Source organism: Electrona antarctica, assembly GCF_951216825.1.
Source record: "Electrona antarctica genome assembly, chromosome: 18".
NCBI lineage: Eukaryota > Metazoa > Chordata > Actinopteri > Myctophiformes > Myctophidae > Electrona > Electrona antarctica.
In genome coordinates, this window is record NC_136799.1 from 3,578,433 (window position 1) to 3,604,412 (window position 25,980).

The window sequence follows — 25,980 nt, forward strand, 5'->3', positions numbered from 1 at the left end:
CCTGCCCTCGCCTTATTGTAGATACGCCTCTGGGACTGGCGTCACTTTGAGAAGCCCTGGACTAGATGGACAAGACAGACAACAGATAAATGACTACATGGCAGCAGAATAATCAAACAGAACAGAAGTGATTCTAGAAATATTCTCTAAAATGTTTATTCACACAACCAACATACAGAAGACACTAACGGCAATACTGATTGATCAACGCATCAGTGGGGAATGGATCAGTACGTTGTTGATTATCATAACATATTGAGTATGATTATTTAAGACATTAAAAACACAAAGTAACTTCAGTAAAAGTTCCGGAAAAGTCAAAGGTCATCAAACAACATGAGACGATCAAATGTCTCCTCCTTGTAATCTGAGCTTATATCATGTGTAAAATGCCTTCATTACACCATTCAAAACGCTTCAGAAATGTATCCGATTTGATAACAAACGACATCACTCTACATAAATGACAATTTAACAGCAACAGGGACACAAATAAAATAGTTGATATTCAAGATATTTGATAGAAAAACATGCAAATATAATGAAGTCACAAATACAAACAGTGACTTCCTAAATGAACACAACAAACACCACAGCAAAAATGAACAACAGAAAATAACATAATAAAACCACATAGTGACCTATAAACGTGACAGTGACTTATCAGGCAGAATCTATCAGGAACCAGGTCTGTCAGGAACCAGGTCTACTATAGACCAGGTCCACTATAGACCAGGTCAAAAAGGGACCAGGTCTCTTAGAAACCAGGTCTATAGTAGACCAGGTCCACTATAGACCAGGTCAAACAGGGACCAGGTCTGTCAGGGACCAGGTCTACTGTAGACCAGGTCAAACAGGGACCAGGTCTGCCAACAAAAACTGCCTTAAGAGTTCAAAAATAAACTTTGGATGGTGCAGTTAAAATCACAGAGAGACAGACAGAAAGAACAATATTTTAAGAAAGGCAGTTAAAAGGACTGGAGAGAGAGAGGGGGAGAGAGAGAGAGAGAGAGAGAGAGAGAGAGAGAGAGAGAGAGAGAGAGAGAGAGAGAGAGAGAGAGAGAGAGAGAGAGAGAGAGAGAGAGAGAGAGAGAGAGAGAGAGAGAGAGAGAGAGAGAGAGAGAGAGAGAGAGAGAGAGAGAGAGAGCATCAGGGAAGAAGAGAGATGGGGCCTCATCAGGAATGAGACGTATTTCTAACCACTGTTTGAACAGTAGAAGGCTCTGTGTACTTAACCCTGAGAGGAGAGGAGAGGGGAGGGGAGAGAGAGGGGAGGAGAGGAGAGGAGGGGGGAGAGAAGGAGTTGGGGGATGTCAGAAGAGCTGAGGAGTAAAAGCCACCATGTGAAGACTCGTTCAGATCACTGCTCGGACATTCCCTGTTCCCACTTTCTTCCTCAACACCTCCACAAGACGTTCCAACCTGACGACAGGACAGGAGAGGAGAGGAGAGGAGAGGAGAGGAGAGGAGGGGAGGGGAGGGGAGGGGAGGGGAGAGGAGAGGACAGGACAGGAGAGGAGAGGAGAGGAGAGGAGAGGAGAGGAGAGGAGAGGAGAGGAGAGGAGAGGAGAGGAGAGGAGAGGAATGATACAGTGAACCATAGAAAGGGTGCAAACATAAAATCATATCAGGATCTGAGGATACGTCCCAGGCGTCTCTAGTCCTTCCACGCGCCAGATTGATCTACCTCCCAGTCCCGGCAGAGTAGTTCCGGAGCAACGGACTGTGTGGCCTTGGTCTTGCCCTAATGCGACTGACCGAAGTATAGCTACTGGGACGTAAGTCGGGACTTGATCACCCCGATGACCTTGGGATACATCACTGAGGATACGTCCCAGGTGCATCCATGCAACACACCACATACCTGACATTACTGTCATAGCGACCATGATCTGTACCACCATAATTTTTTCTCAATTCTCATTCTACTACGAACGCCACCAAAATGTTGAATGTGTATCACTGGTTTCTTTCTGCCCTGACATCATCCATTACTGGGTGTGCATCACTGGTTTCTTTATGCCCTGACATCATCCATTACTGGGTGTGTATCACTGGTTTCTTTATGCCCTGACATCATCCATTACTGGGTGTGTATCACTGGTTTCTTTATGCCCTGACATCATCCTCTTTATGCCCTGACATCATCCATTACTAGGTGTGTATCACTGGTTTCTTTATGCCCTGACATCATCCATTACTGGGTGTGTATCACTGGTTTCTTTATGCCCTGACATCATCCATTACTGGGTGTGTATCACTGGTTTCTTTCTGCCCTGACATCATCCATTACTGGGTGTGTATCACTGGTTTCTTTATGCCCTGACATCATCCATTACTGGGTGTGCATCACTGGTTTCTTTATGCCCTGACATCATCCATTACTGGGTGTGTATCACTGGTTTCTTTCTAAATTGGCCTTAATTAATAACATATATGAGGAGACCATGCACAAGGGCAGGTACATTTAAATTCCTTTTGAAAGGAGGTGTCATTCACTGCCACCGTTTCCCCCCTTTTCTCCTTTGTAATAGTGTAATAGTGCATTTGTTGATGACACATATTATGTAAATGTTTTATGTTGATGAATTTAATACATAGGAAGGAACACAATGGTATTATCATTTTAACCTTTAACGTCTGTCTGTACCTCGTGCTGTTTACACTTCTGACTAATAAAGTATTCAATCAATAACAATGTGATCCCATACCAGCAGGGGTTTGAACCACTACACGCACGCGTGCGCACGGACGCACGCACGCACGCACGCACGCACGCACGCACACATCTGGTCAGCAGACGGGTGGAGGGATGATGGATCAACAGAGGGGGGGGACAGAGGGGGGGGACAGAGGGGGGGGGGGGGGGCAGAGGGGGGGACACTCCACCAGTCTGTATACACAGCCTACTGTGGTGGAAACTAAAGTAACTGAGTAGATTTACTCAAGTAAACTCGTGTCTGTCTGTATTTACCAGCCTGGCTCCAGACCATAGACTCACTTAAAGGGGCATTCCACTCATTTTCAACATTTTACTATGTCATTAATATACCTTAGAGCTGTTGTGTGGAAATAATAAAAAAGTCCCCCCATTCTGTGTTTCCTAGAACTAGAGGTCTGAAAACAATCATTAACATGGTGAAACACATCTTGATGATGTCATCAAGATGTGTTTCACCATGTTAATGTTTTTTTTCATAATTACAGTTCTAGGAAACACAGAATGGGGGAACTTTTTTATTATTTCCACACAACAGCTCTAAGGTATATTAATGACATAGTAAAATGTTGAAAATGGGTGGTTTTCCCCTTTAAGTACAGACGGATGATAAGTTACCATTTCTTCTACCCTATTGTCCTGAATATAAGACTACGTTTCTTCTACCCTATTGTCCTGAATATAAGACTATGTTTCTTCTACCCTATTGTCCTGAATATAAGACTATGTTTCTTCTACCCTATTGTCCTGAATATAAGACTATGTTTCTTCTACCCTATTGTCCTGAATATAAGACTATGTTTCTTCTACCCTATTGTCCTGAATATAAGACTGTTTCTTCTACCCTATTGTCCTGAATATAAGACTATGTTTCTTCTACCCTATTGTCCTGAATATAAGACTATGTTTCTTCTACCCTATTGTCCTGAATATAAGACTACGTTTCTTCTACCCTATTGTCCTGAATATAAGACTATGTTTCTTCTACCCTATTGTCCTGAATATAAGACTATGTTTCTTCTACCCTATTGTCCTGAATATAAGACTATGTTTCTTCTACCCTATTGTCCTGAATATAAGACTATGTTTCTTCTACCCTATTGTCCTGAATATAAGACTATGTTTCTTCTACCCTATTGTCCTGAATATAAGACTATGTTTCTTCTACCCTATTGTCCTGAATATAAGACTACGTTTCTTCTACCCTATTGTCCTGAATATAAGACTATGTTTTTTTTCTCCAATGGAAATATCCTAAAAAATGAGGTCGTATTATAATGGGGCACTAGACTATTTGAAATTCAATGTTCTTTTTCCACAAACGAGTATTGAAACATGGGGGTCGTCTTATAATCAGAGTCGTCTTATTTTCGGGACAATACAGTACTTACTTACTATGCCACTACCTTTGTTTAGGCAGAATATTTGTACTTTTTACTTCACTACAATTATTTGATAACTTCAGTTACTTTGCAGTGTGTGTGCGGCGTGCGCGCGTGCGCATGCGTGTGTGTTTGTGTGTGGAGGGAGTGAGAGAGAAAGAGAGAGCCTAACAAATGGATACATAATGTAATTCACCATTTGTCAGCCATCTGATTGGTCCCTGACTGACTACCCACTACCCAGCAGGCCTTGTTCCGCTCTGGTTCTGCCTAGTTTATGTTGAATTTGCATAATTTTTTGAAAAGAAAAAACAACTAAAAAATAAACATGATATGACCAGTCAGTCACCGTGCTGCACCTGTGATGTTCCTTTTTTACTGACACCAAGTTTAAAATAAGACTTTAACGCACAGAATATCAATATGAAGCAACTGAAAAACACCTTATTTCAATGGTAGTGGATGGAGAGAGAACTACGAAACGGCAACCAATGAGTGCGAACTGGGGCAAAACCACTGTAGGGCGTGACCACACATACATGTAACAGACGCGTTCCGTTCACTTCCATATATGGGCGTGGAGACAGAGGGGCGGAGCTTCCCACTGCGGCGTGTTGCGTTTGACACGTGGAGTTAACCCATTCAGGCCTGACGTCGAAATTTAAAAAAAAAAGTTTTCTAAATCATGACAATTTTCGGAAAGATTTGATGCACATTTTAACGATTTTTCAAAAATAGCAGACCTACAAGTTCATAGCGCGCCACTCGGTGGCGCGCTATGAGCTTGTAGATCTGCTATTTTTCAATAGCTAAATTATAACAATGTTTAAAACACCAAAAGGGATTCCCGCCCCAAAATGGGTTAATGGTTAATGTGGTTAAACGCTAACGTGACATGGATGCGTTCCAGGTCTCAATGGGTTAAACATGGCTGAACTTTGACCAATAGGAAAGAAGGACATGGTTGACCAATAGGAAAGAAGGACATGGTTGACCCCACTGGACAGGCTTTTAGCTAGTAGCTAGTTCATTCAGTTAGTTTCAACCACTCCAACGGAAAGTCAAACCAACTACACACTACCAGCAATTTAGCAGTGCCAACAACGTAGAGATGGCCCTGTGATATTGTCGACCGCTATGAACATGACATTATTATATCGGAAAATATCATTTATTATTATCGTATATTAACACCCTCCGCGCCATTGCCGACGATTAAAGTCAATTGAAGCCTAATTTTGATACTGGCGCTTAACGCCATTGCCGACGGCCTTCGGCAATTGAGCTTTTATAGCGCGTTCGATTGCTCGAGCCAAAATGCTACTCACGTTAGCCGGTTAGCTAGCTGTGTTGTTAGCACAGGACTGGATCGCCCATCTTAGATCGTCGTCGCCATAAGCATCCATTCTATCCATTTCTTTCAATCGCCTGTAACTCCTATTCCTTGTCCCAGATGGCATTTTTGGTCAAAACAGCGTTTCTTTGATGGCACAGAGCTGACAATCTAGAGCTCTCCGGAGCTCCGGCCTGGATTCACATTGTAAACAAGGCCCATCCAGCTGTGTGAAAACTCCTAACGTAGGACTACCGGTTGTGGACCGGAAATGGCGGCTTTTCAAAATAAGAGCTCAAATTAAAAAAATGCTGGCGTGAATTAGATCCTAATTTTTCAATAAATGATAGCGGTCTAAGTGTTAAAAAGCCAATATTGGACATCCTTATACCCCCAAGGCAACATGGGAAACTGTCTGACGCGTTTGTAATGTTTGACACTTTGGTATGCGTTGGCTACACCCCTTCAGACGCATATGTGTGCCTGTACACTTTTATTCTAAATTAGTATTTCTACTTTTACTTACGTAAAATAGGCCTATATGTGAGTGCTTCTTCCACTTTCTCCCCTCTTTCACACACACTTGCACACACGCACGCACGCACGCACGCACACACGCACGCACGCACGCACGCACGCACGCACGCACGCACGCACGCACGCACGCACGCACAAACTGAGATGAGGAGTGAGAGGTGAGAGAAGACAGGATAGGATAGGAGTGTGTGTGTGTGTGTTGCCAAAATCTAGCACCATCACTAGCTCCCACATGCAGAGTAGGCTGATAAACCCCGAATTCAGAGATGTAACACACGCGCACGCAAACGCACGCACACACACACACACACACACACACACACCATAGATATTAGCCTGGAACCTCTGTGTGGAACTTCTAAGGGACGGTTTAAAAAAAATGTCTCAGGTGATATAAACCCGCCCCATATGTTGCAATGCATCCTGGTTCCTGATTGGTCCCTCACTAATTCGGAGTGAGTGAAATCCAGACCAAATCTGCCAAGGGCAAATATTTTTCTCGTCTGGCTTCCAGGCTATCCTCTCCATCTGTCCTCTCAGCCGTCCCTCCGTCTGTCTGCTGGCCTGATACATAATGTTGTTATGACATCAGAGAGAGAGATGATAGAGAGATACTGTAGATGGAAATGGAGAGAGTTGACTGTGTGTTTGTGTGCGCGTGTGCATGCGTGTGTGTGTGTGTGTGTGTGTGTGTGTGCGCCTGTGTGTGTGTGCGCCTGTGTGTGTGTGTGTGTGTGTGTGTGCACGTTTTGAAGATATTCCCCAGCAGAGGAACCAGACATGAGATACAGAATGTAACACCTCCATGTTTGGGGAGGAGAGGAGAGAAGGAGGGGAGGTGAGGAGGAGGGGAGGTGAGGTGAGGAGGAGGAGGAGGGGAGGTGAGGTGAGGAGGAGGGGAGGTGAGGAGGAGGAGGAGGGGGATTAGAGATGTTTAGGGAGGATAGGAGAGGAGGAGGGGAGGTGAGGTGAGGAGGAGGGGAGGTGAGGAGGAGAAGGAGGGGGATTAGAGATGTTTAGGGAGGATAGGAGAGGAGGAGGGGAGGTGAGGTGAGGAGGAGGGGAGGTGAGGAGGAGGAGGAGGGGGATTAGAGATGTTTAGGGAGGATAGGAGAGAAGGAGGGGAGGTGAGGAGGAGGGGGATTAGAGATGTTTAGGGAGGATAGGAGAGGAGGAGGGGAGGTGAGGTGAGGAGGAGGGGGATTAGAGATGTTTAGGGAGGATAGGAGAGGAGGAGGGGAGGTGAGGTGAGGAGGAGGGGGATTAGAGATGTTTAGGGAGGATAGGAGAGGAGGAGGGGAGGTGAGGAGGAGGGGAGGGGAGGTGAGGAGGAGGAGGAGGAGGGGGATTAGAGATGTTTAGGGAGGAGAGGAGAGGAGGAGGGGAGGTGAGGAGGAGGGGAGGTGAGGAGGAGGGGGATTAGAGATGTTTAGGGAGGATAGGAGAGGAGGAGGTGAGGTGAGGAGGAGAAGGAGGGGAGGTGAGGAGGAGAAGGAGGGGGATTAGAGATGTTTAGGGAGGATAGGAGAGGAGGAGGTGAGGTGAGGAGGAGAAGGAGGGGAGGTGAGGAGGAGAAGGAGGGGAGGTGAGGAGGAGAAGGAGGGGAGGTGAGGAGGAGGAGGAGGGGGATTAGAGATGTTTAGGGAGGATAGGAGAGGAGGAGGGGAGGTGAGGAGGAGGAGGAGGAGGAGGGGAGGTGAGGAGAAGGAGGGGGATTAGAGATGTTTAGGGAGGATAGGAGAGGAGGAGGGGAGGTGAGGAGGAGAAGGAGGGGAGGTGAGGAGGAGAAGGAGGGGAGGTGAGGAGGAGAAGGAGGGGGATTAGAGATGTTTAGGGAGGATAGGAGAGGAGGTGGTGAGGTGAGGAGGAGAAGGAGGGGGATTAGAGATGTTTAGGGAGGATAGGAGAGGAGGAAGGGAGGTGAGGAGGAGGAGGAGGGGGATTAGAGATGTTTAGGGAGGATAGGAGAGGAGGTGAGGAGGAGGGGAGGGGAGGTGAGGAGGAGAGAGACTTAGTTTGTGGAGGAAGAGAGAGTAGAGAAGATGGGGAGGTTCTATCATCTATCTACTGTATCTATCCATCCATCCATCGATTCGCTGAAGTTTAAAAAAGTCGGTGCAATTTAAATTAAACAGCTTCCTCTATTATGTACTGTATGAGTAACGCCAGCTTCAGGACACAGAGCCGAGTCAATGTCACTAGTAAGAACACTTCTTGGTGAGTATGTTCTCTCAGGTTCATGAAAGAGCACAATGCTTTTTTTTAATGTACTTTGAGATGGACTTGTACTAGAGGTCATGTGGTCACTGCTGCAACTCTCTGCTCTCATGACAGAGGGTCATCACATCTCCCACAAGGAGCAAAAAAAAATGACGTGAGGGGCGCATATTTGGCAGACATTTGACGTAATTTCTCCTTTCTTTGTCAATGGCAAATATTGAGACGTGTGGGGACAAAAGCTGTATATAAGAGGGGCTGGCGCCCCTCAAAAAAAAAGTACAATCACATGAACAATCAGACATTTGGCCAGAGAAAGGAAAATGATATTTACAACAACAACGACACAACAACAACATTTCACAAAGTGGTGGTGGAATCCATTTCTGTTGTGTTTACTGTGGGACCGACCGGCCCGGGCTGACAACCCAGACCCTCAGCGGGATAACCTGAGGGGCAACAACCTGAAGGCAGGGTGAGAATCTACTCTTTAGTGTTTCATGTTTTATCTCTTGTACGTGTGTGTGTGTGTATACTCACTGCTGGACCTTGTGGTGCGCCTCTCTCTCGGCCTGCTGGCAGCGCTGCAGCTCCCCCTGGGTCAGCTGGTGCTGTGTGGACAACTGCTGGAGCTGAGAGGAGAGCTCCTCCGCTGCCCCTTCCTCCCTGGACGAGACACACGACGTCTCTGAGGACTGCTGGGAGAGCTGGAGGCTGAGGAGAGGGGGGGAGAGAGAGATACAGAGAAAGAGAGAGAGAATTTTTATTGCACGTAAAATAATCTTGCTCTAGGTTTTCCCAGAGCGTAGAGTAGGAGAGTAGCGACACGCTTTGATCTCGCCGCAAAGCGGGTACCTATGGGCGATAGTTCCAAACATTGCTCCTATGGCTGGAACTATCCCATTGAGATAGAATGAGCACTTCCGCATTCCATTGTTACAATGGGAGTCAACGCTAGTGTCGCCACTCTCTTACTACATTACTCTGGGGGTTCCCACCACCATATCACTCTCTTACTACATTACTCTGGGGGTTCCCACCACCATATCACTCTCTTACTACATTACTCTGGGGGTTCCCACCACCATATCACTCTCTTACTACATTACTCTGGGGGTTCCCACCACCATATCACTCTCTTACTACATTACTCTGGGGGTTCCCACCACCATATCACTCTCTTACTACTTCCCACCACCATATCATTGCTGTTATCATGGCAGAAATCTCCATCTCCATTTTGTATCACGTTGAGTTTTTGCGTGTGTAAATGTACACCTTACTTGATCATTATGACATCACACAAAAGCATAAAAAGTAGCCGATCGATAATCCATGAATCAGAACCATAATGATTATTATTAATGAATAATTAGAACCTGCTTAGGACAGGTACGCTATTCTTCAAGCCTCTCATATCACTGCCACGAAACATGCTGCAGATTGAAGGGGACCGCAGACCCTGGATGGACTCTTTTAAAACTGGCCTAAAAACCTTTTTATTTCATGTTTTTTTGTGATAAATTGTTGTGTAGCCAGCCCGGTAAACCACCCCGGTCACTTGAATTCACATAAAATGTTTTTTTTATATCCTGCTTTTAACCTTCTATGATTGATTACATATTTTAGCACTCAAGAGATTCACTGTGAAATTCAATACAAATCAAATGAATGATTATTATTATCATTAAGGTTTGATAAGGATTAAACCTCCTACATTCAGAGTAAGACACGACACATACAGTCAGTAAAGAAGCAAGTTCTATTTTAATCTGTGGAAATGTTAGTGTCCCCAAGACTGTGAAACAGCACTGAATATAAAAGAAAGAAAGAAAGAAAGAAAGAAAGAAAGAAAGAAAGAAAGAAAGAAAGACACTATAATGTGTTATTAAGCTGTGGAAATGTTCGTGCGGCATGTCTGTTTAAAATTAAACCAAATGGACCCGTACGGGTCCATTTGGTTTAATTCTACGCTTCTTTCAAGAGTTAAATTATTGTTAAACATCTGCATTACCTAAAATACAATGACTCTACACAATTAGAGATTATAGAAGAAGAACGTGTTATTTTACAAAATCTTATCCGACATAACAAAATATTCTTTTGGGGGGGTTTGGGTAGGAGAGGATAAACGGGTTTGGGTAGGAGAGGATAAACGGGTTTGGGTAGGAGAGGATAAACGGGTTTGGGTAGGAGAGGATAAACGGGTTTGGGTAGGAGAGGATAAACGGGTTTGGGTAGGAGAGGATAAACAAATAAAGAATAAATAATAGGCCTTGATATGGAGAAGGGTTGAAGACCACTGCACTGGGTGATCAGTGTCAATAACAGAGCTATTGATAAGACAGTGATATTGATGATTGATCAGCTCTCTCTCGCAGCAGGTGACCGGCCACAGAACGAACGGAGGTCACGCTAACGACTGCCAGGTCCGTGTAATTAAACGCAAACACGGCAGGTCAAGGGTCAAGGGTGTATGAACCAATGAGGAGAGGGCGTTAATGCGTTAAGCAGGTAAACACTGCATCCATTATGGATTCCACCTGTTTGCTCTCATTGACATTTAAATAAGTGACGGGTCGTACTCAGACTCAGAGTAGCCTGGGGAGCCAGGCTTTGATGTTCGCTCGCATTCAGCTCAAAAATAAAAAGCCTGGGGACAGACACCCATCTGGCACAGGAAGTGGGAGTCAACATGTATTCCACTAACCAATAACAAGTGCAGAGGCCTGTCGCTCCGAGGGGAGGGGAGGGAGGAGGGAGGCGGGCACTCAGATTGGTGAACCAATAGGATCCAGTTTCCTCCTAGTTCTTTTTTTTTTAATAATTTTTATCCCACGATTTTGTAAGCCATTTTTCACCCCTGTGTCAATTATCTAATGTGATCCTGGGCTCTACACACCCTCTGCCAACCTAGTCCCCATATATGGGGGACATGGGGAGAGCAACGGACTTGAACTCATGCTTCCTTCATGCCTGAGTGTCCAAGTTGCTCCTTTACACCTGACAGGGGGGGAGTTTCCCTGGTTGGACGTAGCGTTGCTTGCTGTTAGAAAGATGATAGGTTCACTTTACTTATGATCCTAGATGACAATTTCTATGCATTTGAAGTACAGTATTAGGCCTACCTTGTGTTTTCTTTTTTTGCTTACTGTAAATCGCTCTGGATTAAGAGCATCTGCTAAATGCCTGAATTGTAAATTGTTGCCATCGGGCAGAAACCTCCTACTGTACCTCCATATTCTAACTCTTTGTGGGTTTTTTAAACAACGACCTGCAAAAGTAGCAGATCTGCAAGCGTGTTTTGATCTAGTAGATCTGCTATTTTTTTATGCTTTTGAATTTGAATCCTGAAAAGTTAATAGTTTTGACACCGTATGAGGTTTCCACCTGACAGAGACGATATGAAGTTATCCATCCCAGTACACACTATCTCTATCTTACCTGTGATTGGCTCGTTGGGTTTGGAGCTCCGCCTCTAGGGCGTGATTGATCTTCAGAGCGTTGTCCCTCTCTCTCTCCAGGTGTTCAACTTCCTGCTGGAATACAAAACAACACATGCGTTTAACCCAGGGTTGGGCAACGATGGAGAGGGCCACTATATTTAACCCAGGGTTGGGCAACTATGACCATGGAGAGGGCCACTATATTTAACCCAGGGTTGGGCAACTATGACCATGGAGAGGGCCACTATATTTAACCCAGGGTTGGGCAACGATGGAGAGGGCCACTATATTTAACCCAGGGTTGGGCAACGATGGAGAGGGCCACTATATTTAACCCAGGGTTGGGCAACGATGGAGAGGGCCACTATATTTAACCCAGGGTTGGGCAACGATGGAGAGGGCCACTATATTTAACCCAGGGTTGGGCAACTATGACCATGGAGAGGGCCACTATATTTAACCCAGGGTTGGGCAACTATGACCATGGAGAGGGCCACTATATTTAACCCAGGGTTGGGCAACTATGACCATGGAGAGGGCCACTATATTTAACCCAGGATTGGGCAACTATGACCATGGAGAGGGCCACTATATTTAACCCAGGGGTTGGGCAACTGCGACGCATTTTTAAATTGGAATCCTGAAAATTAACATTTTTATGTAATTTCAAAAGCCTTTAATTATACGTGTGTTGAGCAATGAGCTACTAACTTAGACTGAAGTAATTAAAGCGGGTCATGTTTGCATGTTGTGGAATTGTAAACAGCTGAAACCAATATTATATCAGTATTCTGACATTAACCTGAGGGCCACATTAATCTAAGGTGGGGGCCGCATGTGGCCCCCGCGCCGCCAGTTGCCCAGCCCTGGTTTAATTGTTTTCCCCTGAGGGAATAATATAGCAATGACTATGTTTACAGTGAGTAGCAGACAAGCCGGACATAATGCAAAATAAACATAGCCTTTATTACAGTGGATTCTGGAGAACCAACATACCATTCATATACACATCGATATACACATCGATTTCAGTACTTTTAGGTTTAGGAGAATGAAGTCGTTTTTGTCTGAAATAACTTTCGTGCTGATCTATTCTCCATAAGAACAGTGTTGGTCAGTTTAACGTTGTTTATTTCAATCAGATATGACTTTTCTGTTTTGATGTATACGGGCTGTCAAGGCCATTAAAGTCAGAGGTTCTTTACTCTGGAATACACACATACTTATTGCCAACTCCTCATCTTCACTCTGTAACTTTAAACATAGATTGAGGGCCAGCCTCATGAAGTAAGCCTTTCCACTTGCTTCTAACTTATAGTGTAGCTTTATTGTGTGAATACTCAGACACAGACAGACATGCATGTATGGCACACTCAGACTCAGTCACACACCCACACATTCAAGTGTATTTGTTGTTGAATTTGTTGTTTGCCATACCATGTTCCATTACTTTGTATACTTATTATTTGTTTACTATCTTAGGTGAGAACCAGGTATAATAAGCCCTTTATGGGTTTCTTTTCTCACCTGCACATATTCTCTTTTCTTACCTTTTTGCACAGTTTTTTATTGTGCGAAAAAATAAATACAAAAGAATAATAAATAAATAGAAAGTCGTTTTTTGACACGCAGAAGGCATTCCCGCATAGCGTCCGGGTATGCTGATGATGTTACGTGGCGTGCATTCCCTCTATACGGGAGAAACCACAAAAGAAGACAGCCATGCAACAAGGTTGTGTCTTCAAACCATGTGACTCCCATTGGAAGTGCATTGAGGCGGCCATGACACACAGACCATGTGACTCCCATTGGAAGTGCATTGAGGCGGCCATGACACACAGACCATGTGACTCCCATTGGAAGTGCATTGAGGCGGCCATGACACACAGACCATGTGACTCCCATTGGAAATGCATTGAGGCGGCCATGACACACAGACCATGTGACTCCCATTGGAAGTGCATTGAGGCGGCCATGACACACAGACCATGTGACTCCCATTGGAAGTGCATTGAGGCGGCCATGACACACAGACCATGTGACTCCCATTGGAAGTGCATTGAGGCGGCCATGACACACAGACCATGTGACTCCCATTGGAAGTGCATTGAGGCGGCCATGACACACACAACACACAGGACACAAGTGTGTCTTAGGTGTGAATGAGGCCTAAGTAAACATAAAGCAAAGTTGTTGTATAGCGCAGTTTCACCATGTTTTCTCTTCGGCGGCAGTAATTTCACTTTGTTGTTAATTTCACAGTGAACACTTGTTCACTGTGTTTCCTACTTCACAGCCAGTAGGCTCCAGTAGAGCCTACTGGTTCCTACTTCACAGCCAGTAGGCTCCGGTAGAGCCTACTGGTTCCTACTTCACAGCCAGTAGGCTCCAGTAGAGCCTACTGGTTCCTACTTCACAGGCTCTGGTTCCTACTTCACGCCTACTGGTTCCTACTTCGCAGCCAGTAGGCTCCAGTAGAGCCTACTGGTTCCTACTTCACAGCCAGTAGGCTCCAGTATAGAGCCTACTGGTTCCTACTTCACAGGCTCTGGTTCCTACTTCACAGCCAGTAGGCTCCAGTAGAGCCTACTGGTTCCTACTTCACAGCCAGTAGGCTCCGGTAGAGCCTACTGGTTCCTACTTCACAGCCAGTAGGCTCCGGTAGAGCCTACTGGTTCCTACTTCACAGCCAGTAGGCTCCAGTATAGCCTACTGGTTCCTACTTCACAGCCAGTAGGCTCCAGTATAGCCTACTGGTTCCTACTTCACAGCCAGTAGGCTCCGGTAGAGCCTACTGGTTCCTACTTCACAGCCAGTAGGCTCCAGTATAGCCTACTGGTTCCTACTTCACAGCCAGTAGGCTCCAGTAGAGCCTACTGGTTCCTACTTCACAGCCAGTAGGCTCCAGTATAGAGCCTACTGGTTCCTACTTCACAGCCAGTAGGCTCCAGTAGAGCCTACTGGTTCCTACTTCACAGCCAGTAGGCTCCAGTAGAGCCTACTGGTTCCTACTTCACAGCCAGTAGGCTCCAGTATAGAGCCTACTGGTTCCTACTTCACAGCCAGTAGGCTCCAGTATAGAGGCTACTGGTTCCTACTTCACAGCCAGTAGGCTCCAGTAGAGCCTACTGGTTCTTACTTCACAGCCAGTAGGCTCCAGTATAGAGCCTACTGGTTCCTACTTCACAGCCAGTAGGCTCCAGTAGAGCCTACTGGTTCCTACTTCACAGGCTCTGGTTCCTACTTCACAGCCAGTAGGCTCCAGTATAGAGCCTACTGGTTCCTACTTCACAGGCTCTGGTTCCTACTTCACAGCCAGTTGTTGTTAATTTCACAGTGAACACTTGTTCACTGTGTTTCCTACTTCACAGCCAGTAGGCTCCAGTAGAGCCTACTGGTTCCTACTTCACAGCCAGTAGGCTCCGGTAGAGCCTACTGGTTCCTACTTCACAGCCAGTAGGCTCCAGTAGAGCCTACTGGTTCCTACTTCACAGGCTCTGGTTCCTACTTCACGCCTACTGGTTCCTACTTCACAGCCAGTAGGCTCCAGTAGAGCCTACTGGTTCCTACTTCACAGCCAGTAGGCTCCAGTATAGAGCCTACTGGTTCCTACTTCACAGGCTCTGGTTCCTACTTCACAGCCAGTAGGCTCCAGTAGAGCCTACTGGTTCCTACTTCACAGCCAGTAGGCTCCGGTAGAGCCTACTGGTTCCTACTTCACAGCCAGTAGGCTCCAGTAGAGCCTACTGGTTCCTACTTCACAGCCAGTAGGCTCCAGTATAGAGCCTACTGGTTCCTACTTCACAGCCAGTAGGCTCCAGTAGAGCCTACTGGTTCCTACTTCACAGCCAGTAGGCTCCAGTAGAGCCTACTGGTTCCTACTTCACAGCCAGTAGGCTCCAGTATAGAGCCTACTGGTTCCTACTTCACAGCCAGTAGGCTCCAGTATAGAGGCTACTGGTTCCTACTTCACAGCCAGTAGGCTCCAGTAGAGCCTACTGGTTCTTACTTCACAGCCAGTAGGCTCCAGTATAGAGCCTACTGGTTCCTACTTCACAGCCAGTAGGCTCCAGTATAGAGCCTACTGGTTCCTACTTCACAGGCTCTGGTTCCTACTTCACAGCCAGTAGGCTCCAGTAGCCTACTGGTTCCTACTTCACAGCCAGTAGGCTCCGGTAGAGCCTACTGGTTCCTACTTCACAGCCAGTAGGCTCCGGTAGAGCCTACTGGTTCCTACTTCACAGCCAGTAGGCTCCAGTAGAGCCTATTGGCTCCATAGCTTTGGAAGCAGGTGGAATATGGACGCTATAGGGGTTCAGGTGGTTAAACAAGGCACTAGATGACAACTCTAATAATAATCCCTAGAGGGTTTCATATACTGTATGTATATGATCAGGATCATCATTAAATTAAACGTGTTCATCACATCATGAAGGGTGTGGTTACCGACATCAGAGGTCAAACTCAGCTGGGTCTGCAGAACCAACTGGGTCACCTTTTAACCCCCCCCCCCCCCCCACACACACACACACACACACACACATACATACACACACACACTCACACACTCTCTCTTTCTCTAATTACAACCTCAAGGTCTTTCCAAGTCAAAGTGAGACATCAAAAAGAACCAAACCCTCAGAGTCAATATGTACAGTACTCCAACCGTGACAGACACACGCACACACATGCACGCACGCGCAGTCGGGGCACACACAGACGCATGCACGCACAAACACACACGCGCATACACGCACATACAGTACACTCATGATGGACGCACACACGCACGCATACACACACACGCATACATGCACGCACACACTGTAACATCAAAGCCCGGCAGCCTTTTAATCACATGGCCTCATATAGGTCCTCATTAGAATAATATCCAAATGAGGTCGCCATAAAACCAACATGACCTTTAACACGAGGAGAGAAGGTCACCACTCAGAGAGGACAAAGGAGACGAGAGGATGTGTGCAGGAACCTAATTAATCTCTTTCTCCTCAGAGCGTGCGTGTGTGCGGCGCACGTGTGTGTGTGTGTGGCGCACGTGTGTGGTGTGTGTGTGTGTGTGTGGCGCGCGCGTGTCTCTGCCTGTTTTACTATACTTGTGAGGTTCACCAGGAGTATAGTACAGAGTTTCAGAGACATTGAGACCATTTTCATGGTCCTCACAGGAGAAATCGTTGTTTTTAATGGTTGAAAAATACGTGTAATATTTTATAGTAAGTTCGACTGACAATTATGTAAAGATTGATGCCGAGTGGTTAAGGTTAAGGTTATTCCAGAAACCAAAAAAGTGGAAGAACCAATCAGATGATTGGCTATTCCACTTTTTGGTTTTATGCAAAACGCCCACCCAGCGCCAGAGCAGGTCTGCAGAAGACACATGATGATGTGAATTCACACGACCGCACGCACGCACGCACGCACGCACGCACACACGCACGCACGCACGCACGCACGCACGCACGCACGCACGCACACACGCACGCACGGACGCACGCACGCAAACAATTTTTTGTTTATCTGGGAGGCTGGACGTAGCGCGTGGAAGGAAAACGTTATTCCAACCAGTTCCTTTCCCCTCCATCAAGCTCCCCGGCTGGCCAGGGGGAGGCAGTTTAGAGGACCAGGATTACTGCATGTTTTTTGTGAGGGTGCCTACCCTAGGGGACACGGGGAGAACATGCAAACTCCACACAGAAAGGCCCTTTTCGCCAACCCCGCCTCGGGTATGGGCACTGATGACGCGTGACGCGGAGGAGAGAACACGCCCCCAGCACCCACAGCATCCCCAGCGGGAATCGAACCCAGGACCTTCTAGCTGTGAGGCGACAGCACTACCGACTGTGGGAAACTTTTTTTAACAGAAAATAAAATAAAAACTTCCATGATCCAAAGTCTGTTTGGATCCAAGTTAGTTAGTTAGTTAGTTAGTTAGTTAGTTAGTTAGTTAGTTAGTACTTAGACACAAGTCACAAAACGACCACAGAAGTTAGCGTGGGAGATTGAACCTGTGGACATCAGAGCAACACGTGTGGCTCTCTCCCCCGCCGAGTTCAAAAGATGCTCTCATAGTATCAGTCCCATTATTACAATATAGAACACATAATGCTTCGCTCCACAAACACGCTGGATGTCACGGCGTGTCGACAAACAGCCGTACGCTGACGACCGCGTGGTGGCTTCATGCTCATGAATATCATTAAGCCATTTAGACCAGAGGACGATTCTTAAAAAAAAAAAACAGTTTTCTGAAAACCCTATGTTTCTGTGTCAGTGGTTCTCAACCTTTTTCATGTCAAGAAACCCCAGAATTATCTGTATTTGGCCGCGGACCCCCATCTGAAAAAAATATGTTGTTCCAGGGACCCCCTCCGGAAGCACAGATTTGAGTAAAAAATGTTTGCTCTGAAAGAATATATATTCAAAGATTTGTGCCACATTTTCAAGATTTCTCAAAAATATCAGATCTACAAGCTCTTAGCGCGGCACCGAGTGCCGCGCTAAGAGCTTGTAGATCTGCTATTTTTCAATAGCTAAAGTACAACATAATGCTTAAAACACCAAAAGGGGTTCCCGTCCAGAATGGGTTAAGGACAATCTCACAAGCAACTCGACGCCTCGCGTTGCACTAATCTATAAATCTGTGAGTAAATGTTTGTCTTGAAAACAGCCAGAGCCGCGTGGCTTTTGGCGCAGAGCGCGGCGCCGTCGCCGAAACGGAACACAACTAATTAACCCGTTAAAACCGGGAAAGCATCTGTGTCATTTAATTTTTTTAGCTATATAACATATAATGTTATTATAATAATATAATACGTTTTTTTGACAAAACTCTTAAAATGTGGAACAGTGGTTCTCAATGGTCCTCAATCATTTTTGAAAATGTTTGGAAAACTTCATTCAGATTTTTGAGGGGCGCTCCTATGTCCACACAAACATTGTCGTAACGCAATTAAACACAAACATCACGTCAACACAAAACATTGAAGACAAAAGTGAGGACGCAAATTGTGATTGGCCGGAATGAGATGATGTATGATGATCAGAGCGCCCCTCACTTCACACAGTTGTGATTTTTCTTTTTTAACACAAAGGTCCCTGGCTCAAAACATTTTCAGATGGGGGTCCACAGCCGCCCAAATACATATTATTTTTGCGGGTCCTTGGGGGGGGGGGGGGGGGGGGGGGGGGGGGGGGGCACGAAAACGTTTGAGAACTGCTGATCTGGAAGGCCTTCGTAGACTCTGCCCTCAGGTCTGAAGGGGTTAAGACGCGGCGGGATGAGAACAGACGCTGATTAGTGACGCTCAACAGGACGGAGGAAGCTGGCGGTATACAGCGTGTCATGTGACGTCCATGTTTGTGGAGGAAAGTAATAATCTCCAACTGTAAGAAGAACTAATGTTCTGTTAACTCTGGGACTATTGGAACCCTCTTTAGTCTGACAAACTTCTGATCCACTTTTACTGATGTCAAACAAACTGTCTGATGTTAGTTTGATATTAACCAGTTGACCAGAATTTTATTTATTTCCCTCGACACCATTTCTGGTTCGCAAACTTTTTGGGGCAGGCGCACCACAACAGCAAATCAAAAGGCACACGTGTATTCACATGGAAAACTTTAAATAATTCCGCACAGGCAACAGCTGCTCCAAATAAAGTTTAACGTGCAAACAGTTTCAATGTTTGGAACAACAAGAAGGCCACTCCGTTGGACATTTGAGGCTTCAGGCAACAAGTAAGTTAGTCGATCTTACAAACTACAATCAGCAGACCACACCAACAAGCTTCATTGTCTCACACTGTGCTGTGTGTGCGTGTGTGTTTGTGTGTGTGTGTGTGTGTGTGTGTGTGTGTGCGCATACCTCATGTGTGTGCGTAGACTGATTCTGCTCTCTCAAATTGATGAGTTCCTGGTCCAATCGCTTCAACTGTACACAGACAGACAGACAGACAGACAGACAGACAGTAGTATTAGTTTAAATAGGAGTCACATTTAGACTACCAACCTCAACAGTGTAATAACAAACACACACACAATCACAAAATGAAAATAATATAAATAATAAAATAATAATAATAATTTAATAAATCGTCCAACGTATCCACCCATCGCTTTGAAAACAATCACATTCACGTCATAGGCGAACATTCAACGAAAACAGGCAAACATTCGGCTAAGAGATTTGCTGGTCAGTGAAACAAAACAGGGGGACATGGATGATTGGAGGTGATGCCGGTCAATGAAGTACTATACAGGTCCATCCCATGTAATTAGAATATTTTGTAAAAGTTAATTTTCTTCCGTAACATAATTCAAAAAGTGAAACTTTCATATATTCTCAATTCATTGTGCATAAAGTGAAGTATTTAAACAACCATCTATTGATATTTTACAGCACTGTTGATGTTTACAAGCTTTATGTTGATGCTGATCTTCCTTTTCCAGCAGCGTGTGTTGAGACTCTGGACATGACAAAACACAGTGATGATTTAGGCCATGTTATCTGCTATGGTGTTGATCCACTGACAGATAGAACATGTTATCTGCTATGGTGTTGATCCACTGACAGTGAAAACTTAACAACGGTTTCAACACAGCCATCTTTTTAGAGTACATTGTGCTTCAGTATGTTGACAAGCTTCATGGAGATGCTAATTTTCCTTTCCAGCTCGAATTGGCACCTGCCCACAGTGCCTAAACTACTAGTAACTGGTGTACTGACCATGATATTGCTGTGCTTTACTGACCAGACAACTGACCTGACCTGAACCCCACAGAGCATCTAGGTTGTATTGTCAAGAGGAAGGTGTGAGACATAAGACTGAACAATACAAATTAATTTACGGCTGTTATCAAAGCAAACCTGGGCTTCCAGAACACCTCAACAGTGTCACTGTCTGATCACCTCCATGCCACGCCCCGTTGATGAAATGACTTGTTCAAAAGTAGCCCAGACCAAGTATTAACTGCATACATTAATATATACTTTTCAGATGGTGACATTTCTTGTTTAAAAAATTATTTTCTTAGTGGTCTCGTTGATTTTCATGAGCTGTATGCCAGCCCATAATCATCAAGATTAAAACAAAAAAAGGTTTTAAATACTTCACTTTATGCACAATGGATTGAGAATATATGAAAGTTTCACTTTTTGAATTATATTACGGAAGAACTTTTACAAAATATTCTAATTACATGGGATGGACCTGTATGTGGTTAAATCTCTGACCCAGGAACAAGGCTGTAGTTGAGGACAGAGCTTAATAATAATAATAATAATAATAAAACTTTATTTGTATAGCACCTTTCATGACATGAAATGCAGCTCAAAGTGCTTTACACAAAAAAGAAAAGAAAGGCAGGGCATAAACAATACAGTGAGGACATGAAAAAAAAAGACAAATAAATCAATTAAAAGCAAGAGTGTAGAAGTGGGTCTTGAGCTGAGCTTTAAAAATGTCTACAGAGGCTGCCTGTCGAAGGTACAGTGGGAGTTTGTTCCACGCCGTCGGCCCGTAGAAGCAAAAAGCTGCTTCCCCGTATTTTTTAGTTGCCATTTTTTTAGGCAAAGCGAGCAGGCCAGCAGTGGAAGACCTTAGGGGGCGGTTTGGGACATATTTCGGCAGGCAGTCATGTAGGTAGGAAGGAGCGAGACCATTGAGAGCTTTATAAACAAGTAAAAGAATTTTAAAATCAATCCTGAAAACAACCGGAAGCTTAGCTTAGCTTAGAGACTGGCGTATACATGTCTCCTAATTTAACACTGGTAGAATGGGAGTTATGATACCATGATGGTGAAGTAAACAACGCAGTATCTCTGTCTTCACTACAGATAAATACCTGTTGTGTTTACCACTGAAGTATTATGAACTACATCTTTATAACTTATCCTGTACAGTTGAAAAAAACAGGCAGAAGATATTCCACGACTAGTGCAGACAGAAATGAACGTGCGCACTGCGCACACACGTGCACGTGCACACGCACACGCACACACACACACACACCCAGCAGCAGTCAGACAGCTCAAACAAGCAGCAGTCCAATCAAAACGGCACAGTAGACATTTCTAAACACACTGGATGTGTGAAACATTCACACTGCTATTTTCACTCTTTTCCTCTGCAGACTAGAACAACACACACACACACACACACACACACACACACACACACACACACACACACACACACACACACACACACACACACACACACACACACACACACACACACACACACACACACACACACACACACACAGGGTCAGTCAGTCAGTCAGTCAGATGTTCGAGTGACATCACCATATCGTCGTGTCGAATGAACTCGAAGCTGAGGTTCAGGTTGGGATCTCATCTGGAACGTGTTAAAATGGACACAGGCTGTCATAAAGCTACTTTAAACAGCAGGATATTATTGTAACCACTTGAACCCCAGCCTCCGTATTCTGTTCTGGGGGGGGTGTGGGGGGGGGGGGGATTAGCTAATGTATCTTTGGGTCCTGGCTGTCCCTTTTTAGAAATGTAGTGTACAACATGTGTGACTCTTTTTGATACAGAGCCTGTAGCCTGTAGTAAGACTAACTGTTCAGGAGAGAACATTTTATTTTTATCCAAAATGAGTTAATAGCACAGGCAGACTCATCATATACTAGAAGCTAGTTGTAGCTAGGTGTAATGTTAGAGACCACAGAAGTGAACCTTTCAAGCCTGTTTTCTCAACTCGCTGTTTTTCACTCTAGTATAAGCAATATCTCCAAAACTGGTGGGTCAAACTGAACAACCAATATGTCAATTTGAAGCTATGATTCCCTGCTTTCACTAACTAAAATGACAAAGAAATGCAATGGCAGGCCCTCAGTCAAAGATGGTCACATTTCTCTTTGTACGCCGTACGGTAGTGAAAGGCATGATCTTCCAAAAAACTAATACTTGAGTAAAGTAGAGATACTCCAAATAACAGAATGTTTGTCACACTACTACAGTACACACCACAACAGTCATAACAGAGGTGGACAGACAGACAGACAGACAGACAGACAGACAGACAGACAGACAGACAGACAGACAGACAGACAGACAGACAGACAGACAGACAGACAGACAGACAGACAGACAGTTTGTGAGAGAGTGAGAGAAACATTGTGATGAGAGAGAGCGATACAAAGACAGAGGAGAGAGACAGAGAGAGAGATCATCAGATTTCTAATATTTCCCAGAAGTCTCAGCGCCTGGGTTCCCGAGCGGAGGGGATAATCCCTGAGAGATGAAGAGAGGGAACGAGGGATGGGGGGGGGGGAGAGGAGAGGACAAAATCCTCCAAGCGGGGATCATCATCGCTCCTCCGCCACTCACTCTCATCTTCCTCGCCTCTCACTATTTCTCTCTTCTCTTCTCCTCTCCTCTCCTTCCCACACTCGCTCTGTCGCTTTCTCTCTCTTTCGTCCTCTCAGTATCCCCCTCTTCTACCACTTCTACGTCTCTCTCTCTCTCTCTCTCTCTCTCTCTCTCTCTCCCTCCTCCCCCCCCTCTCTCTCCCTCCCTCCCCCCCCCCCCCCCTCTCTCTCTCCCTCCATCTCGGGAGGATTACGGAGGCATTTGCTACATACTTGGTAAAATGGTGCGCTCAGCCGAGGAGATGTTTCTGGTTCTGAGATGAGGCGGTGTTAAAGAGAAGGTGGTGGAGATAAAGGTGGGGTCAGGTGGTGTATTACAGGTGGGTCAGGTGGTGTATTACAGGTGGGTTAGGTGGTGTATATATTACAGGTGGGTCAGGTGGTGTATTACAGGTGGGTCAGGTGGTGTATTACAGGTGGGTTAGGTGGTGTATATATTACAGGTGGGTCAGGTGGTGTATTACAGGTGGGTCAGGTGGTGTATTACAGGTGGGTCAGGTGGTGTATATATTACAGGTGGGTCAGGTGGTGTATTACAGGTGGGTCAGGTGGTGTATATACAAGTAAGACGCGCGAACGCGGGAAGCGAACGCAGCTCGTAAATTGCAAAAACAACAATTAGAATAAATTACGTAATTTTTTAAGGGTTTTTTTAAGTTATCTTTTTTTTGTGTTTTGTAAGATTTTTTTTAAGTTACGTTTTTTTAAGGTAATTTTTTTTTAAGTTAAGTTTTTTTTAAGTTTTTCCTTTTTAAGTTAAGTTGTGTGTGTGTGTGCGTGCGTGCTTCCTTTTTAAGTTTTTTTTTTTAAGTTAAGTTTTTTTTTAAGTTAATTTTTTTTTAAGTTAAGTTTTGTGTGTGTGTGTGTGTGCGTGCGTGCGTTTTTCCTTTTTAAGTTTTTTTTTAAGTTAAGTTTTTTTTTTAAGTTAAGTATTTTTTAAGTTAAGTTGTGTGTGTGTGTGTGTGTGTGTGTGTGTGTGTGTGTGCGTGCGTGTGTGTGTGTGCATGCATGCATGTGTGTGTGTGTTTTTGTGTGTGATACAGCTGCGCCCTCTGGTGGTGGGCGGGTGGTGTTACAGCGTGACACACACACACACACACACAGACACACAGACATGATCTGCTGGGTCTCATAGTAAATGCTCACTGCGTTCGCAATCACTGCGTTCGCAATTAAAGGTGGGTCAGGTGGTGTATATATTACAGGTGGGTCAGGTGGTGTATTACAGGTGGGTCAGGTGGTGTATTACAGGTGGGTCAGGTGGTGTATATATTACAGGTGGGTCAGGTGGTGTATTACAGGTGGGTCAGGTGGTGTATTACAGGTGGGTTAGGTGGTGTATATATTACAGGTGGGTCAGGTGGTGTATTACAGGTGGGTCAGGTGGTGTATTACAGGTGGGTCAGGTGGTGTATATATTACAGGTGGGTCAGGTGGTGTATTACAGGTGGGTCAGGTGGTGTATTACAGGTGGGTCAGGTGGTGTATATATTACAGGTGGGTCAGGTGGTGTATATATTACAGGTGGGTCAGGTGGTGTATTACAGGTGGGTCAGGTGGTGTATATATTACAGGTGGGTCAGGTGGTGTATTACAGGTGGGTCAGGTGGTGTATATATTACAGGTGGGTCAGGTGGTGTATTACAGGTGGGTCAGGTGGTGTATATATTACAGGTGGGTCAGGTGGTGTATTACAGGTGGGTCAGGTGGTGTATATATTACAGGTGGGTTAGGTGGTGTATTACAGGTGGGTCAGGTGGTGTATATATTACAGGTAAGTTTGGTGGTGTATTACAGGTGGGGTCAGGTGGTGTATATATTACAGGTGGGGTCAGGTGGTGTATATATTACAGGTGGGTCAGGTGGTGTATTACAGGTGGGCCAGGTGGTGTATATATTACAGGTGGGGTCAGGTGGTGTATATATTACAGGTGGGTCAGGTGGTGTATTACAGGTGGGTTAGGTGGTGTATTACAGGTGGGTCAGGTGGTGTATATATTACAGGTGGGTTAGGTGGTGTATTACAGGTGGGTCAGGTGGTGTATATATTACAGGTGGGTTAGGTGGTGTATTACAGGTGGGTCAGGTGGTGTATTACAGGTGGGTTAGGTGGTGTATTACAGGTGGGTCAGGTGGTGTATATATTACAGGTGGGTTAGGTGGTGTATTACAGGTGGGTCAGGTGGTGTATATATTACAGGTGGGTTAGGTGGTGTATTACAGGTGGGTCAGGTGGTGTATATATTACAGGTGGGTTAGGTGGTGTATTACAGGTGGGTCAGGTGGTGTATATATTACAGGTGGGTTTGGTGGTGTATTATAGGTGGGGTTAGTTGTGTGGGTGGGGTTAGTTTTAAGGGTGGGGTTAGTTTTAAGGGTGGGGTAAGAATTATGGGGTTAGTTATTTTTCTTTTAGTTAAAAATATATATATATATATATTTTTAGGGCTTTTTCTGCCTTTATTTGATAGGTACAGTACGCTGACGCAGCAAAGGTCGTCGGGATCGGGAGTCGAACCTGCGACGCGCTGGATCAGCAGCCTAGGTGCCTGGACAGCTAGGCCGGCCCGGGCCATGGGGTTAGTTTTAAGGGGATAGTTTGTCATGCGGAATATATGTTTAAATGTCTGACACTTAAAATATTGTGAGAACTTACAGACACACAAATATACACACATATTAAAGAACTTAAACACACACACACACACACATCTACATACACCCCCCCCCCCCCCCCACACACACAGCTCAGCAGGAAAGCTGTTGGTTCACTATCTCTCTCTCTCTCTCTCTCTCTATCTTCTCTCCATCTCCTGTCTGTTCTCTCCCCCCACCCCCCCCCCCCCCCCCCCACACACACACACACACACACCTGATTTTATTAACAGATAGTCAGATAGCATCTGGGTTGTGTTGTTCCTTTGAGCCAGG

At 45.2% G+C, this 25,980-nt stretch overlaps 1 protein-coding gene across 1 annotated transcript in view; it reads right to left on the minus strand.

The window, feature by feature from the left end:
- Window positions 1-1,076: 1,076 nt before the first annotated feature.
- The window catches only part of LOC306942126 (mirror-image polydactyly gene 1 protein-like), a 41,211-nt gene continuing 16,307 nt past the window's right edge, over window positions 1,077-25,980 (minus strand). The window contains exons 5-8 of the mRNA XM_079527855.1: window positions 19,517-19,582; window positions 11,633-11,727; window positions 8,729-8,902; window positions 1,077-1,422 (exon numbers count right to left, since the gene is read on the minus strand). Of these exons, the coding sequence (XP_079383981.1) occupies window positions 1,356-1,422; window positions 8,729-8,902; window positions 11,633-11,727; window positions 19,517-19,582 (402 nt within the window). The 3' untranslated portion in view covers window positions 1,077-1,355. The remainder of the gene's footprint in view (window positions 1,423-8,728; window positions 8,903-11,632; window positions 11,728-19,516; window positions 19,583-25,980) is intronic.